At 46.7% G+C, this 17,670-nt stretch overlaps 1 protein-coding gene across 7 annotated transcripts in view; it reads left to right on the plus strand.

Moving 5' to 3' along the window:
* Positions 1 to 17,670, plus strand: part of LHPP (phospholysine phosphohistidine inorganic pyrophosphate phosphatase) — a 90,745-nt gene that overhangs the window by 22,059 nt on the left and 51,016 nt on the right. For 6 of the 7 annotated variants that reach the window (XR_008823899.1, XM_056351876.1, XM_056351877.1 and 3 more), the window contains exon 6: positions 7,018 to 7,109. Coding sequence is in view for 6 of the 7 variants with exons in the window: in XM_056351876.1 (XP_056207851.1) it covers positions 7,018 to 7,109 (92 nt within the window). In the remaining variant the exon portion in view is untranslated. Of the gene's footprint in view, positions 1 to 3; positions 1,056 to 7,017; positions 7,110 to 17,670 lie in introns of those variants that run through there. The other variant, XM_056351878.1, reaches the window with a different exon arrangement.

A 17,670-nucleotide genomic window follows, 5' to 3' on the forward strand; every position in this document is an offset into this window, starting at 1 on the left:
TAGGCAGGATGCTGTGGTTGTCCTCAGAGGCTGTTTTGCCCAGCTTGCAGCACGTCGGGACTGCATCAGCATGTGGCACCGAGGGAATTGTTACAGGGATGCAACAGGGCACCAGAGCTCCAGTCTCAAAAACTTTGCCCCTGGAAACAAATTTGATACAAAGCATCAAACAGGTGATGAGCCTTAGTGAGTGGATCCTATCAACTGCAGGAGGATTTGTTTTGGGTACCAAAAAACAGTAATAGTCCCCAGCAGAGTTTATTTATTCATTCTCTGCTGTTTGCCATAGTTCTGCTAGTGACTAACTTTATATTTTGATAGAGATATTTTTTCCCCATCTAATTTCTAGTGTTAAATGCCATCAGTTTGATGTAGTAATATGTCTAGTCTGTAGGTGTAATGTTTTGTATTCGGAGAGATGCAGGGAGTATGTGCCTATCCAAGGAGGGCACAGCAGACACCACTGTGTAATGGCACTGGTCACTCTGTGCTTTAGACTATGGAAAAAATAGTCCATGCTCCTGGAGTTAAAACCTGGATCATTGTGCACATGCGTAGGAGGAACAAATTACAGCAGAGCAGGCTACCTTAATTCTAACATCTTTTCCTAACTTTTGAGTGCTTGACCTTGCAACTTTAGTGTTCTTTTGAGACAGATTTGCAGGCTGTTTTAGTTCGTCATATGTAATAATAAAAACAGGGTATATTCAGTTTAATAAGTTCCTTAGTAATGCACTGTATTGCATTTTAACTGTCTCCTGAATGAGCTATACTTCTCTGCATTTGTAATGGCATGACAAGGAATGGTTTTACTTGCCTTTGCTTTTATAAAATGTTTGCCAATAATTTATTCCACCTGTGGAATGCATTTAATCCATACCATCATTAAACCATTTTAGATGAGCTGTGCTTTTGAAAACATATTACGATTTTCTTTCACCTGACTTTTAATGAAAAATATCTTTTTAATAAAGCTGTCTCACCACAGTAATTCTAGACAGTGGCAAATCTTAAATTTCTCAAGCTGTTTTAATCAATAAAGTTATCACCAGTTGTTTCCCTTGATAACTGCTTCTCACCTAGCCCCTGACTTTTCCTTCTGCTGCTGAGATGTTTTCAACTTGCACTTAGAATAGGAGGAACTCCCTAAAGTCCAATTTTCATTTTAACCTTTCCTCAATGGCCTAGAAATAACAGATTGCTGGTATTACTTTAATAGATTGGAAATTTAAACCTTTTAGAGGTAACCAGACCTATCTTACGATTCAGTAATATGACAAAGAATAACACATCTTAAAGGTTACTGAAATGCCTAATTCATATGTTTTAAGGCAGCTGTAACAGTGGATGATTTTTACAGCTTTACAATAAAACCTAAATAACGTTAAGGTTCCAGTAGTTTTATATAATCATAAAAAGTTCTCTCTGTAGCAAATTGTCCTGTTTTAATGGGAGTTATGGCAGGTCATGCTGGAGTGCATAAACTACTTGTAGTTAACCAATTCCCATTTCTGCCACCTGCAAGTCTCTGGTGGGAGTTAGTGGCGCGTGAGAGCAGAGGGAGGTCACCCCGAGAGTGGCACAGAGGACCTGCCACTGTGCCGGCATCCCCTGCTTGCTCACTGGCCGCGCCAGGGCATTTTTCCATCTCCGAAAGAGGAGTGAAGTGGCCGAGTGAAGTTTCAGGCTTTGAGTCCTGCTGAAAGCTTATTGAAGCCTGGCTGGCCCTGCAGCCTTTGGAAATCTGCCCTGGGGGTTTGATGTATTTCTTTGTTTCACCTGCATCGTTGTATGCTTTCTCCCAGATCAGAGGCCGCGTGTGATGCCCTTTGTGTGTTTGATGTTTGCACAGCTAGTAGTTCCAAGATAGAAATATAATTAACAGTAGCCTGGGATCCTGAAGCCTAGGAGATCACTGGTTGGGCCAAGGAAAATAGGGAGAAAATAAATGCATTATATTATTTGTGTAAAGAGGTATAACACATTGATTGAGATTTGTGTATAAGCTTTATTTCCTTATGTCCCTGGCACATTTAGCATGATTAAAGTTATTAAGCCCATAGCAAAAATCTGTTTAGGCAGAATATGTGTGACTCTAGAAGCATTCACTGTGTTAAGTTATAGAACCAGAGAACGGCCCCCTCCCCCCAGCCCAGGCTGCTCCCAGCCCCATCCAGCCTGGCCTTGAGCACTGCCAGGGATGGGGCACCCACAGCTGCTCTGGGCAGCCTGGGCCAGCGCCTCGCCGCCCTCACGGGGAACAATTTCTGCCTCACAGCTCATCTGCATCTCCCCTCTCCCAGCTTAAGGCCATTCCCCCTTGGCCTGTCACCACGTGCCCACGTACAAAGCCCCTCTCCAGCTTCTTGCCGGCCCCTGTAGGTGCTGGGAGCTGCTCTAAGGTCTCCCCGGAGCCTTCTCCTCCCCAGGCTGAGCAGCCCCAGCTCTCCCAGCCCGGCTCCATGGCAGAGGGGCTCCAGCCCCCTGACCACCTCCGTGGCCTCCTCTGGGCTCGCTCCAACAGGTCCGTGTCCTTCTCATGCTGGGGGCCCCAGAGCTGGTCGCAGCGCTGCAGGGGGGTCTCACGGGAGCGGAGCAGAGGGGCAGAATCCCCTCCCCCGCCCTGCTGGCCATGCTGCTGGGGATGCAGCCCAGGGCACGGGGGCTCTCTGGGCTGCGAGCACACATTGCCGGGTCGTGTTGGGCTTCTCGCTGACCAACATCCCCCAGTCCTCCTCAGGGCTTCAGTATTTGGTTGGCGTTAGAACACTTCCTTCTGCGTGTCTCTCCATTTGCATCCTCCGTAGACTTCAGCCTCCAAAGTACCGTCCCTGAGCTTGTCCTAGTAAGCACTGCCTTGCAACCCGAGCATCGCTGGGTGGTACGGGGTGTTTGTATCTTTCTGCCTCATTGATTTTCTTACTCAGTCATTCCTTTTCTGATGAGACATTTTTCTGTCATTTTAGTTAATATTAGAACTTTTGTTTGCAGACAAAAAATACCTAAGGTTCCCATTTACCACCCTGGCAGCCCCTCTGAAGGCTTATTAGTGTTGGCTACTCCTGTGGGTAAGAGGAGGCAATCCTCACACACATTCAGCTCTGGGTCTGTGGCTCAGACACCACCAGTAGGATTGCTGACCATGATGGTGATCTCTCCGACACAGATGTTTGTCCAGTGAGGATTGTATTGTGCCTTCCCACCCCAAAATCCTTGGAGGTCATGTTCATCTCCCCCGTTATCGCTGCAGATCTGGGTTGAGTTTGATGGGGACTCTTTAAGAGCCGTGGCTTCACTCGGCTTAAGCAGACGTGTGCTTTATTTATTACGTGTGTACAACCACACACACCATCTCTCACCAGCTGTATGGTTTAGGAAAATACAATTTAGGCCCATCTTAATTCTTTGATGACTTGTCTTAAAACCAGAGAGACTGTCTCACTGCATTTTTGCCTTCTTTTTAGTAAATTTTTCACTGATCTAAAAAAGGTAACTTCCGCAGAATAATTGGACAGATTAATGGTGTGATCCCTGTGTAAAATGTGAACATGAACGGGGATCTTTTAATTCTTGCTTTCAGTGGGTATGTGACCTTTCAGTTTTATATCTTTCTCTCTCTTCTTACCATATTGCAGTCAGAGAGGAAGTTAGACCCAGGTTTGACAGGTAGGGTTTTTTTATTTCCCTTGACAGTGCACCTTTTGACCTCTATCTTCTTGCCAATGATTTTTTAAATCCTAAATGATTTGGGAATAATTGCTCCTCCTTTAGTGATTATTGCCCTTCACCGATAGTAAATCTGTGAAATCCCTAGGGGCTGGAGTACATTTTTGTATGCGTATGCCACAAGCTGGCCTGGACAGGCATCGCTGCTCATCTGCAGCCGCGCTCGCAGGGATGCCAGGCATCTTGCAGGAAAACTTGCCTGGATGGGGTAAAAATACAGCCTCAGCCAGCAAGCGAGTGCTTGGTGGGCTGCCCCGCCCTGCCCTTTCCTGTTTGCAGAGGAAATTCCTTTTTAGCGTTTGGAGAACCTGGGAATAAAATTGTCTTTACTTCCAAAATCTCATCCTGAATGTCTCGGCTCAGGCTGAGCACAGGCGTGCAGGTGACGGAGGGCAGCTTTGCTCTGGAGGTCCCCCCCACAGCTGAGCTCTGTCCCCCTCGGGGAGGTGTTGGAAGGAATTTTATAAGAAGAGGGGATTATAAACCATTAAAAGCCAGTGGTTGAGAATGATTAAATATCTCAGAGGAGCTTGGGGGGAAATCGGTGATGGTGGTGGGCTGGGAGCGGTGCTGCCAGGTTGTTTGCAGCTCTGCATGTAATTGCGGGATTATTTTGTTTTCCCCGTCTGCGTATACATGCTTTATTTACTAATTACTTAAAATTAACCCATCCTTTTCTCCCTATTTCATGCTGGATTGCTTGTTTGGAGAAGCGGTAAGGAAAGGTGAACCATCTAGAGGGGAAGGCATCTTATGGGGAACACACAGGTTTCCATGAGCACAGTGGGTAAGGAAAATGGTCCAATAATGAAAGGCTGGAAAAGACCGAGCCCTCCATCGTCTGGTGGCTGTAAAGTGGCTTGTGAGCAGAGAGCTGGAAAGGCAGAGCTGCCTGTCCCAAAGCCTGCTGCTGCTTCTTCCCTGTGGGAAAACATGCCCACAGGTCCTGATGTCTCTGTGCTCCTTACAGGAGCTCTCAAAGCCTAGCCACAGCCGTGGCTCTTCTGGGCCAAAGGAAGCAAGGGTGGGCACGTAGGAACTGTTTCAAAATAAACTGCTTCAACATGGTACCAGGCAAATGAGCCTTGGCTTGAGAGGGCATCCTGTTACATCCCATCACCTGAGGGTTGATCGGCATCCCTCTCATAGACAGTATTAAAAGCCAACGTGGAAGATAGATTAGGCTGGTAACTACAATATATAATCTTGCACGCCGCACCTGATGCGTTAGGCAAAAGAAGATTTGGTGTTTATAGGCTGAAGTTGTTCTGGATGCATGTGTTCATCGCTCAGTTTGGCTTATGAACACTCGGAAAATCTTCTGTTCAGCTGTGGCTTTAGGTATACCCTGAGATTTCCTTTACATGCTCTGTAATGAGTGAGAGAAGATTGTGTTGTCATTAGATGATTAATACCCCTGGAGCTTTAGCATTCTTAAACTTCTTAAATAAGTACGATTTAGTCCTGCCCAGCAGACTGCTTACAGAACGGGAATTGAGGTGTGGGTGACGCAGAAGATAAAATGGTTCTTGTATGGTTGCAGGCTACGTAAAAAAGAGGTGCTTCCATGTGAAGGCAAAGGAGCGAGGGGGGTTTATATTCAGCAGAACCGGTAGCCGGAGTGGTGCCTGCAACGCAGACTTTCTGTATGTTTTTGACCTTAAAGCTGCAGCCAGCTGTATGGAAAGACTCAGCATTCCCACAGATTGCTGCTTCTGGAGAAGTCCATGCCTGCTTCTGCCGTGTGCGCCTGGTTCCCATGACCTCTCTGGCAAGGGCCTATTTATCAGTCCTTCACAGATGGAAAAATGCTGGGTTGGCTTTGTGTGCGTGTCCAGCGCAGTCCCTGTTGGTGCTGCTCCCAGTAACCGCTCCTGGTCCCTTTGCAAACGGGTCCTTTAACCTCCCAAGCCCCGCACGTGGGGCAAGGACCCACCATGGCAGACTCTGGAAAAAGGTCAGACCACACAGAGCAATTTCTTTAGTAAAAAAAGAAACACTTTGCATAGTGACTTCATGTATCTGATGTGCAGGTAGGAAAATAATCAAAAGTGTATGGAAGGAATGGAAATTCAGGCAGGAATTTCTAGGGTTGCAGGGTGCTGTTGTGAAAGCCCGGCAGTTACGTTTCTGAAGCAGGAGGCTTATTCAACAAGGTAAAGATCAAATGGTCAAAGATGCAACTAATGAATGTATTTTAGATAAAATTCAACCTTGGTGCAAAAGGTGCAAAAGAACACTTTAAGATTGGATAGATAAACTAGACTACGTATTTTCAAAGCTGGTGTGCTTCCTCACTTTTTGGTGCTGCCTCTGTTCTGAGTAATCCAGAACGCCTTTGGAGGCTTGAAAGCTGATTTTTTGTTTGTTAATTGAAGATTACTTTTTTATGTGTATGCTGGTTTTTTGTTGAAACTATAAAATGACACCTCCCCAACCATTTTTAAGTTTGAAGAATAAAATAAACGTAATCATTTTTAATGCAGGATGATAATAAGCACTTGAAATTTTGTAGACATGGTTGTCAATGAAAAAGACACCTTGGTTGATACACTTGAATTTAACAAAGTTCTTTAACAACGACAGGAAGGTAGCGTGCATGCTGCGTGTTTTCATCAGACACTCAGATAAATAGCACAAGCAGAAGATCTTTTCTCAGTTACATTTTTTGGGGTAATCTACTCAATTGAGCTTATTAGTATTTGCATAGACTTAAGCTGACTAACGCAAACCGTGCTAGCCCTCTACATACTGTGTCACATTGTGCAAAAATGAATAAATTAGATTTTAAAGTGATTTCCTGAAATTTCTGTGTCAACTTGAGAACGGGTTGGGATCAGGCTCTGTGAAGTTATACATCTCAGTGATCACAAGCTTAAGCTTTTGTCTTGCTTTCAGAATACCAGTTTTAAGGAGATGTTTAAAAAGTTAAGCTTAATTTAAACTGCTTGGAGCATAAAGTAAATGGATCGTTAGGAACAGAATAGGCCTAACTTCATAAAATCCAACATTTTCTTTGAACTGTGTGCCAATTCACTTTGATTTTTGTGATTGATTACAAATTGTATGGATGTATAGTGCACTAGTACATTGCTCGAGGAGCTATGGCACAAATTACATTCAAGGTAGGATGACTTTTAATCAATACGATGACAATATTATCTTGTTTAATTTGTCTGATGGCAGTATTAAACATCAAATCAAGCTGTTTGTTATGTCAAAGGAGCGTGACGTATGGCAGAAATAAAATTCACTTGATGCCAGATTTCCTGTATTTCATTGCTTTGACAGGCCATCATGATTGGAGATGATATTGTGAGTGATGTAGGAGGTGCCCAGCGGTGCGGTATGAGAGCTCTGCAAGTGCGGACGGGGAAGTACAGGTCAGTGCACACCCTACACCCCGCACCCCGTGGGGGCAGTTGTGGAAAGAGGGGAAATAATTGTAGGTAATGATTTTTCTATTTAGTTTTCTGCTAAACAACGCTGCGCTCAGATTTCCGTGCAACACATTAATTTCTGGGAGAAAAGGAGTTGTGGTTTGGAACCTGGTATGCATTCAGAGCACAAGACTGCATTTTTCCCTGCCTTTTCCAGGTCTTTTCCCATTGGTGGCACAGATTTGCTGTCAATGTACACTTGCATTTGTTGTCTGAACAAACACCTCCTTGTGCAGCAGTTAGGCTTGGGTGGATGATGACATTTTCATTTGCAAAATGCAGTTTGGGTAAACACTGTGTATGGAAGTGGCAGGAAGGGCAAGACATGTTGTCTTTGATCTTTCAAAGAAATATTTTCTGTTAAATTCTTGCTATAATTTTTTCATCACAGTGCATAGAACTGGTGTGTTTCTTGGGCTTCACTTATTTTATTATTTTTTTGCTGCTGCGTGAAAGTGTTGTACACTTGATATAAGACGTGTCTGAAACTTCTAGCAGGGTTAAGATTATAAAATTAGACTGTCGACTCGGTGATCTCTGTAGGTCATATCTCACAGCTTTATGAAGGACTCCATATGTCTGCTATTTCCTCCAGACGTGTATTCAGCACTGACATGTCTGAAATGCGGGAGCTGTTTCTCCACTTCTCATCCTACCAGAGTGCAGGCTTCTGCAGGCTCGCTCATCTCTTTCAAATAACCCTTCTCTGTGCAGGTGTCTCCATGATCTTGTGCTTTCTTTGACTCAAGAGCTACCTTCCTGCAGCTGCTGATAGGAGACCCCAGTGCAGTAATAAGCAGGGGATGGTCCAGGCTTGACTGGTGGAAAATGAAGCCATCGTACGATACTCAGGCCAGGGCAGGTTTGAGGTTGGCTCAAGGTGGCTCTCCAAATGCAGTGCAGACATCAGTCCGTACACTTAACATTTGGATTCCGTAACATGCAAAATCTCCTCTTAACCGTCTTCTTTTAACCATAACCATGCCTCTTTGTAGTAAACGTGGTTCAGCAACACCATCTGTCATTTGACATAATTTATATTTTTACAGTTTTTCTTGATTTTTCAAATACTGAGACTGTAGATGAGGAATACCATTTTTGGGGCAGGATGCAGCACGTGAGAATGGTGCTTGCCATAGGCTATCTGAAAGTTACTTTGCTAGTTTTAAAGTCAATCTGCTTCTCAATTTTCCTTTTAGTATGTGTAAGGTGATAAAATGCTATCCAGTGCCTTATTTCTAATGGACCAGTAAGTGATGGTTTCTGAGAAGAAAAGAGACAGATACAACTGTAATTGTATTTTGTCTCTTTTTACATCTTTAGGATAGTACAATTCAAAATCAGTTACCGGTCTGAATCAAGCTCAGAAAATCCCAAAGATTAATGAAGGAAGTATATAATGTGTGCTGTTCAGATTATTTGTCTGTAATCTGTGTAATCCCATTACTTTTCTAAAGGAGAAAATAAGGATTCAACTTTGAATTCAAGGTCGATTTTCCTCTGGTATTAATGGGATCACTTCCTGAATCCACATCTTAATGTCACACAGATACGGGTGTCAGTGAAGGAGGTATCTCTGCACGCAGAGGTAAGTTAGACCTTTGCTACTAACAAATAACTCCTGTGACGTACTTTGCCCATCAAAATATGCCCCAGGTGATGCTCCATCCAAACTGTTCAGGCAACTGACATAAACTGTATATACACACACATAAATATGTATAATCATATGCTGGGAAAACATTTTCTTGTGTCAAGTTTGAGTCATGATTTCACAGCTGAAAGGGAGTCATCAGCTGTTCTAGGTGGGGGAAAAAAGATTGCTTTCCACTGTTACAGTTCCTGTTTCAGTGTGTGGTTGCTGTGATGAGAAATCGTGTACTGTTGTATGGCACTGAAATACAGTCGAACGTCTCTAAATTGAGCATGTGGTGCCAGTCCTGTTGGTAGCAATTGTGAGTGAAATGAAATAGCTCTTGTTTGCCAAGAGAGGTCAGAGATGTACGTAATTTTAAGAATGACTGATTTAGTATATATGGAAAATCAAAACACACAGTGAGTATTGAGAGAGATGGGGGGGAAAAAAGAGTGAATGAAAGTTGATGGGCAAGATAAATTAAAAATAACAGGAAATGTGATTATTTTATGGAGGTTTTAGTTTGAAGTCTGATCTATGAGATTGTGCGTACGTCCCCTTTTTCTCATCTGTGGTAGTCCTTGCTGACACAGAGCTGTGTGCTACACCCGCGTACCTCTGGATGGCACCGTTAGTACATGCTCTTCAGCATTAGCCACAGCTTCGGGACCTGCCCGGGATCTAAGGCTGTCTTTGCCAAAGTGTAGTGCACAAAGGCATCCGGGTTTTGCTGTAGCTTCTGAGCGTTGGTGTGGTGGGGTTTCCACAGATTTCAGTAACGAGAGTCTTGCAGCTCAGGACGTGGGTGATCACCCCAATTGAGTTGCCTCTGTGTTTCTACAGCTGTGAGTAGTTTTTTCCATTTCCACCCTAACAATGGTGCCTTGCTTCAGCGAAACAGATGCAGAGCTGCTTCAAAAATTAAATAAAAAATAACAGAGAAGCTGTCCCGAAGAATTGTTGCAGGTGCATTTCACTGCATACTGCTGGATACATGGAAATGACATTATTTGCACAAGTTATCCCAGTGAAGGCATTTTGCGTCTTGTTCTGTAGCTCCAAGGGAACCTGTTGTGCCCCTCCATCCTCACCTAAATGCTGTCCCCAGCTGGCAGATGCTGTCACCTCCTGTGCAGCGGTGTGCATCAGGGCAGCTCTCCTTATTTCAGGGGTCGATGCAGTTTACATGAACATTTTTGAGGTCTGCTGCCCACCACGTGCCACCAAGGATTATGCATGTAGCACAGAAGATGACACATGAGCCAAGGTTTATTGTACTGTTTATTGTATTTCAGAGGGACTTCAGCGATCGCACGGAGATTGCAGGCTGCAAAGCAAGGTGGTCCATCTTACTTGCTTTAGCAAGCCAGAAGAAAAAGTCCTCTTTGGCCCTGAAAGCCTTTTGTGGAAAGAACTGATTAAGCTGCTGCTGCAGAGGTTTCAGCAGTAGGTAGGGGCGGACAGGTCGTGCGCAGGGCAGGCATCCTCCCGCTGGGCACAAGAAGCTGACAGCCTGCAGTGCTGCAGGAGCCTTTTTCTCGGCGGTGTGGGTGCCGCCTTGCTCGGTGCCAGCGGTGGTGGGTGCCAGCTGCCCACTGACTGCGTTTGTGAAGGCAGAGTGAGGGTGGTTGGCTTGGCAGGCGAGTCAGGGTGCAGAGGAGGCGTGGAAGGGGCGTGCACGGAGAGCCGGTGTAGCCCCAGGGCTGCCTCCCTCCCTGGGCTCTCTCCCTCCTGGGCTCTGCAAGGCCTTCTGCAGTGTTGGCCTCCCCCACGGTGAGATTCAAAGCGCGGGTTAAGCTACTGCAAAACCATTCAGTTTTACACCACCTTGCGTGGAGGTCCTGAAAGTTAGCTCCTTTGTCTTGCTTCTTTTGGATCTTTAATAAAATTTGTGCAGCTGGTTTCCTTTAGTATGACAGATTTTGCACGTTCCTCACTCCTGCATCTGTACTTATCTTCTCCTCTAAAGCATTTTATTCTCCAGCAGGATTCGTTCTCAAGTGTTGAGCTCTTTCTCAGTAGCCAAACCAGGCATAGCATAGATTAGTCCACGAAATGCAATAAATCCTAGCTGCAACATGGAATAAAATTTCAGTTGGCACAAATCAGGGCAACGGTGGCAAGGCGGAGGGATAAGATGATATTTTGAGTCCATCTCAGCCAGCATGGTTCTCTGACACGGGGTGAGTAGCTGGGTTGGCCAAGCATAGCCTCTCTTAGGTGTAAAATCCAAATGCAAAGGGTCAGTCTGCTCTGCAGGTTTGCCCACTCTGTTTGTCCCATATACAGGACAGATCAGGTCGTTGCTGCAGACTCTTGTGTGCCAAGAGAAGAAGCTGGTGTTAGGTTTTGCAGGATTGGGAAACCTGATGCTAATTACGAAGTTTCTGTGCACACCTGTGGGGAGGCCCTTGGTAGCCAGCATCTTTCCCATCTAGGGAAGAACATGTACATGTCTTCCCTCACAAGGGTATGTGCTAATTCCACTTGCAGCTAATTGGCCTTGACATCAAACCAATAATTTCCACAATAACTATTGATTCTGCAACGCTGTGTAATATCCTCATTCCTTTGTAGCATGCAAGTTAGAGCAGAGAAAAATTGCTTTGAGGCTTTTCCAGCTGTCTCCTTGTAACATCGGAATCAGCTTTCAGGTGCGTCAGTGTGTCAAATTGCAGGTGTTTTTTGGCAGGGTGGAAGAATTACTTACCCCTTTCTCCATGTTGTTATTTGCAGGTCTTGATTTGTAAGTAAAGAACCTCCCGTCGCTGGTGTGTGGCGGTAGCCAGTAGTATTGATGGCAGTAGTACCCAGTGCCCATGTGGGGTTTTCTTTGTTTGATTAGGGATTTATCTGATGGCCGTGGCTGATACTGCAACATCCCTAAGCTGCCTCTTTACGGACATAAAGGATACTCCAGGGATGGAGGATAAAAGGATGGAGGCCTGGGAGAGCTGTCATCTCTCTCCAGCTCTGCCTCTGTTCTCTGGGAGAACTGGGTCAAGTTACTTCATGTTGCTGTTCTTCAGTTTCCCCACTTTATAATTATCCTCTGAGAATAATTATCCTGACTTTCTTAATAAAGTGGCATGTGATCTGTGCCTCTTATCTGATTAAAAAAACATACAGAATTTGTACAGATTTATATGAAATTGGCTTGCCAGAATAAAAATCCATATGCAATCAAGACAAAAGTTGTGACAGAGGAGAAGTCTCTTAGGCTGCCACTGTCAAATGATTAACGGTTGAGAAAACGAGGTTAGGTTATTATAATAACCTCCTAAATGAAGTTATAAAATCATTCTTAAAAAATAAAATTCCCACCCATAGATGAATTCACAGCTGTCACTGTAAATGAAAGCTCATGACACCTTTTGTAAAGAAATAGTCACATCTTACTGCTCTGCAGAGAAGCAGCATCCTTCCACCCTCGCGTTCTTGCTCACTGCATTGCTAACCACAGCCGAGATGAACAATTTTATTAGTTTGTTCACATCTCCTGGGTCTTGATGGAGCATACCAGAAGTGCGTAATGAGAAAGAACAGGCGGAGGCACTCCCTTTGTGCTGAAGCTGAACAAGAGGCGTTTTGATGGCCTCACAGTCCTGGTAATTAAGCCTCTTTCAAGTATTAAATGGAAAGACTTCCAACCCATATTTACACTGTAAAAAGCTGTACTGTAATTCACGTTAGTTGACGTCTTAGGCAATGTTTATTAAAACCTGGTGTCAGTAAGTCAGTTTTCATTTTAGCATGATAGCTGATTGCAGTCAATCCTAAGGCATAGTCTTGTTCACCATTTATTGCACAGTCAAATCACAGTTTGCTCTGTCCATGTGAGGATCTTCACGTGTGTTTATCAATTTATCAACCGTGATTTGGTTACCGTAATCTTTGAATCAGCTTTGGAGGGGAAGTTCAGAGTAAATATTGCAGTAGCTTAGCATATGCATACTCATCTGATGACAGCCTTAAATTTTCCTAGTACATTCAAGTGTCCAGACACAGAAATTACAGTTTTAGTACCTGGTGCTTTAGGTATGGTGGACTATGAAAAGGTTTAAGTTCTCGCTGCTGTAGGACAGTGCTACAATCCAACCATCCACTTTGCAGCGTAGGGTGTAGCCAATCGCAATGCAAAATAACAAATTACATTGGAAATATGTTCCTGTTAAACTACAAGTGGTGAACTTGGGAAGCGGAAGATTTTACCTTCTGACCCTAAAGAATCATCTTTTGTGTGTCTTGGGTATTTCTGTTTCCTTAACTGAACATAGCCAAGTGTTTACTTTCCAGTAAAGTATTTGATATTAGAAATACCAGTTGGACTGAATGATCATTGTAGGTCCCTTTCAACTGGACTGTTCTGTTCTGTTGTGTTTTATTCTGTTGTAAATGCAGATCATACCTGGGCTAAAACAGACCTGAAAGGAGCAAGGGGGAATAAGGGGTTCTGCTACATCGTAGCTAACGTGTAAATTTAATTATCTTCAGTCTAAAAGAGAAATGGGAGTTCTGGGGCTTGTTTATGAGCAGGTTAATTTATTCGTTGGTACCATAATAAACCTTGAGGAAGCAGTGTGGGCTCAGGATGTAGCCAGGCTAGGTGTGCTGTATGTATGCTCATGTGCTGTTCTGAAAAAATTGGCCTGAATATCAGAAAAGAGATCAGTCTGTGATGAGAGCAGGAGCAAGGACAAATAAGGGAGGAAGGTATCAGGCCAGTGAGGAAGAGTAGTATCACTCCGCAACCTGGACAGTTCTGCTCTCTACCTGTCTAAGCACTGACTTTTCCTTAGCAGTGCTGCCCTGATCAGCTGTCACATCTCAAACACCTAGGAAAGGAAGCGATTTGCATTTTGCAAATCAAGATGGTAGTGACCGAATCAGCCTGTGCTGCAGTTTTGCTTCCCCTTTTGCTTGACATCCACACAACACATGCACTGGCAGAGACAGCTGTCTGAAAGGTTTCCATTTCTCTTCTAAAGCTGATAAATAAAGGGCTGAAAGAGGAGGGGGTGGTACCAGTATCTGCTACTAGAAGCAAGAGGCAGTGGGACCTGAGAGGGCACGTGGGTCAGGTGGGCTTGATGTATGGCACTAAACTGCTTCCAGACCCTCTCTGAAAAGCATCCAAAGCTAATGACCATTTTGCTTTCATTCTCTTGCTCTGGTGCTGTGATGTTTGGGTAGTACATGGTCTTTCAGCCTGGGCTGGCAGCCGTCCTCCACCTGACATGGTCGTGCGCCTGCGTGAGCGACACCAGAGCCCTTGGCAGCTGCGTATCCAACACCTTTGCCTTTCTGTCCTCTCTGCAGATAGATAATTCATGAGCTGAGGTGGTGGTGCCAGAACTGCCTGAAAGGAGGCAGCTCAGGGGCTTTCCAGGGTTTCCACAGAGTGTGTTCATCTCTCTCATCAGCATCATCTCTCCCGTCAGCACCCGCTGTCACTGCAGACACCCGTGGCCGCAGCCGAGCTGTCGTTCTGAGGGGACCCGCAGGCTCTGGGTGGGACAGGCCCAGCTCTACCTCCTGCTGGACCCCTGGCCTCCCTCCCTGGTACAAGGCCGAGCACTGCAGGCTGTGAGACGGGACAGGGAGCAGGTCCTTGCTTATTTCTATCTTCAGGGCCCTTTTCTTAGCACCAGCATAAGGCTGCAGTGGAGAAATTCCACAGCGAAGCAGTCCTGGGAGCTGGCTGAGCGCCGCAGTGTTTCTCAACACTTGTCACTTGCAGAATGCTGAGCTGTATTAGCTTGTTCAGCATTTGACAGCGTTGATGAATACCATACCAATCACTAACTACTTTATTTCCGTAAAAATCCTAATGAGCGTGTTGAAATGTGCTGCAGAAATGGCACAGCTGGGACAGCTACACAATTGTGGTTTCACTAGAGATTTCCTTTTTTAAAAACACAGGTTCCTCTCCTCTGCATATTTTTTTTTTCCTGTAGTTAAATGTCATCCTGGCTAGCTTGGTGCACGGAGTCCTCTCAGCAGCACGGGGAGTGCGGTGGAAGGGGAGAGCGCTCTGATCGATAAGACCAAAGCAAAGCGTCATTTTCAAAGGGAGAGAGAAGCCAAGGAGAGGCACAGGCCAACCCAGCTGCTGATGTAACGCCCTCGGAGCAAATGGTTCGGTATCTGAAATTTAATCTTCTGGCTTGGGCTCTCGCTCGCAGTGTCAACACGCTCAGCAGCCGCAGTGCAGGGGCAGTACCTTGTGCTGGCACCCTGCATGCACAAAACAACCGGGCATTTGTGCTTTAACGCTGCACTTTGTGGCCCGTGGATGCAGGCATATCTAGTGACATTTGTTTTTTCCTCGAAGAGTGAGTTTAACCAACAAGCCAGGGTGGCTGCCTAGTCCCTGGTGTGTTTTCTGCTCTTGAGATCCCAAGCAGGGCCCTGTTTGTTTTGCCGTCTGCTGGGGCACACGGCCGCGCAGTCACAGGGGAGTGGGGTGCTCAGAGGACCACCAGCCATCGCGGCTGGTTCCAGAGCCCTGCTGGGGACCCTGCTGCAGGCATGCAGAGGTGACGGAGGGAGGTGTCCTCTGAGGTGCGTGGGAATGGAGCCGCCAGCCTGCTGAGGCCGAGGGAGCAGCTGCAAGGCATGGGCGCTGCTGCCCCCCCAGCTGCTCCTGCTGGGCTTGGGCCAGCGGCTGGTTTTCATCCCCCTTGAGAGGCACGAGGTGGCTTGCCCAGAGTTTGAAAGAAAGCAGCCGGCAGTGCCAGCTTTAGGTCTTCTGCACGCGCTGGGAAACTCCAGTGGCTCCATCGGTGAGTGCTGTGGCAGGAGTAAGTGTGATGTGAGAAAAGGGGTTTGGGTGAAGAGCAGCGCTCCCGGTGCTGCCAGCGCTGGGCAGTGCCTTTCGCTGGGGGTGAGGACAGCTTGCAGCTGGTGCTGGGATGTGACTCATGTTCACACTTTGCCCTGAAATGATGACGATTCGTCCTTGCCTGTGGTTTTCATTGTCAGCAGTGCGTATGGTTACACCTCAGCCCTGCATGCTCACAGGTTGCCGAACACAAGCTCTTTCAGCCTGTAGGGCTGGGGCTGTTGTATGGGGTCTGCATCCTGTGTTGATTCTTTAAACTTGAGCCATAGGCTTATCTAAAACCAGGGATGGGTCTCAGTGCCGTGGGGAGCAGGGCTGGGGAACTGGCCACTGGCTGCAGCTGCTGCACACCCTGTCGCCCTTTGTAGGCACCCACAGCTCCTCTCAAAAGCTTTCTCCTTTTCTTCTTAACTCCACTCTGACCAAGTCTAAAATGGCCCCACATCAGCAGCTGGTCTAATACTCTGCTAAGTGCCGCTCCTGATCTGTAGACCCCTTCCTGTGTAAATATAATTTCTCTGGCGCTTTCAGGGACTCGCTCGTCATTTTAGAGGGTGCTCTTGGCCACGTCTCTTGCATGTTCCCTGTGCCAGTGTATGCTTTTATTTCACAGCTCCGCTTGCTTTTCCATTCCCAGTTGCACTTTGAGTGCCCCCTGAGGTGTACTGGGAGGAGGGAGTGTCAGGTTTGCCCTGCCAGCTTCCACTCACTCCCAGCCCGTTGTGGCCGCTGTCAGCGCACACAGCAGACACAGTGCGCAGAGCTGTGCAGCCTGTCCCTCGGAGGGCAGCCTGGCTGTGCAGTGCATGTGGCTGTGCTGCTGCGTTCCTGCAGGGAGAAGGGCTGCGAGTCAGCCTGCCCCGTTTCCAACAGCAGCCGAGCAAACAAACACCCGAGCTGGTCCCTGGGTTGCCTCCGCAGCGGGAGCTGGGCACCTGTAGCTGTAAGTCCTGTCATCCTAAAGCACACCGGGCAGATCTTGGTGGGGACCAGCCCTACCTGCAGCAGCGCATCACTTGCTTAAATGGCCAAAGCACAACACAGGCATTGGCTGATCCATGTGCTGCAAGTAGGGAAATTCACGGGAAGAGTTATTTTAGCACTAACGAGAATTTGGGGAGAGCTGAGCGGGTGTATGTGAGCTCGCAGGCTGTGGGCTGCACAATACCCTGCACGCTGCAGCCACAAGGCCCTTCTCCCCCATCCCCCTCCCCACCCCTTGGGACGCTGCCAGTTCCCAGTTTGTACTGGAGGGGATGTGTTTCTCGCTGTGCGAATTTCCAGAGGGCTACGTGGGGCAGGGTGCAGCTAGCAGTGCTCCGCGGTGCCAGATCAAATTCAGACCCTGGTTTTGGGTTTACAGTTGCAGTTTGTGGAGGGTGGGAGCTTGACGTGGTTTTCATCTTGGCATGAACTGCCGGAGCACCGTGCCGAGCGAAACAGCTGCCGCCTGCCTTTAAAAGGGGCTCCTGTGCTGCAGAGCCCCTTCACCTGCCACAAAGCCGAGCTTTGTTCCAGCTCCGGCAGGCGTTTGCCATTGAATAACGTGAACTGTTCAGCTCGGCTGTTGGCTGCGTGACACTGAAATCAAGCCTAAAAATAGGAGGGTGTCTGACCCTGAAGTGAGGGATTTCCACTGGTAACCCAGGCTGGCACCCTCCCAGGGTGACATCATCCAGAGGGGAAGCTGGAAAAGCTTCCAGATTCGTTCCTTTCCCCGCAGGAGTGCTAAACGCATGTGTCAATGGAGAATCAGGCGGCACGTTCCCTGTGGCTGTGAATCAGGGGAACGAGGGAATGGGGAAGAAAAGATGGAGGAGAAGGATCGGAGCCACATGTCAGAGAAGGGTTTTGGGAGCATTGTCAGTGTGTAACTCGAGGGGAGATGATAGGAGCAAAAAAGGTCCCATCCAGGCAGAGCTTGCCCCATAAATGCAACAGTTTTGTTTCCTTTTAGATGTGCTAAAAGGTGTTGAGCTGCAGTCAAAGGTCTGACCATCAGCCTACCCAGTGATAGCTGGTGA

Source organism: Falco biarmicus, chromosome 9 (assembly GCF_023638135.1).
Source record: "Falco biarmicus isolate bFalBia1 chromosome 9, bFalBia1.pri, whole genome shotgun sequence".
Taxonomy (NCBI): Eukaryota; Metazoa; Chordata; class Aves; order Falconiformes; family Falconidae; genus Falco; species Falco biarmicus.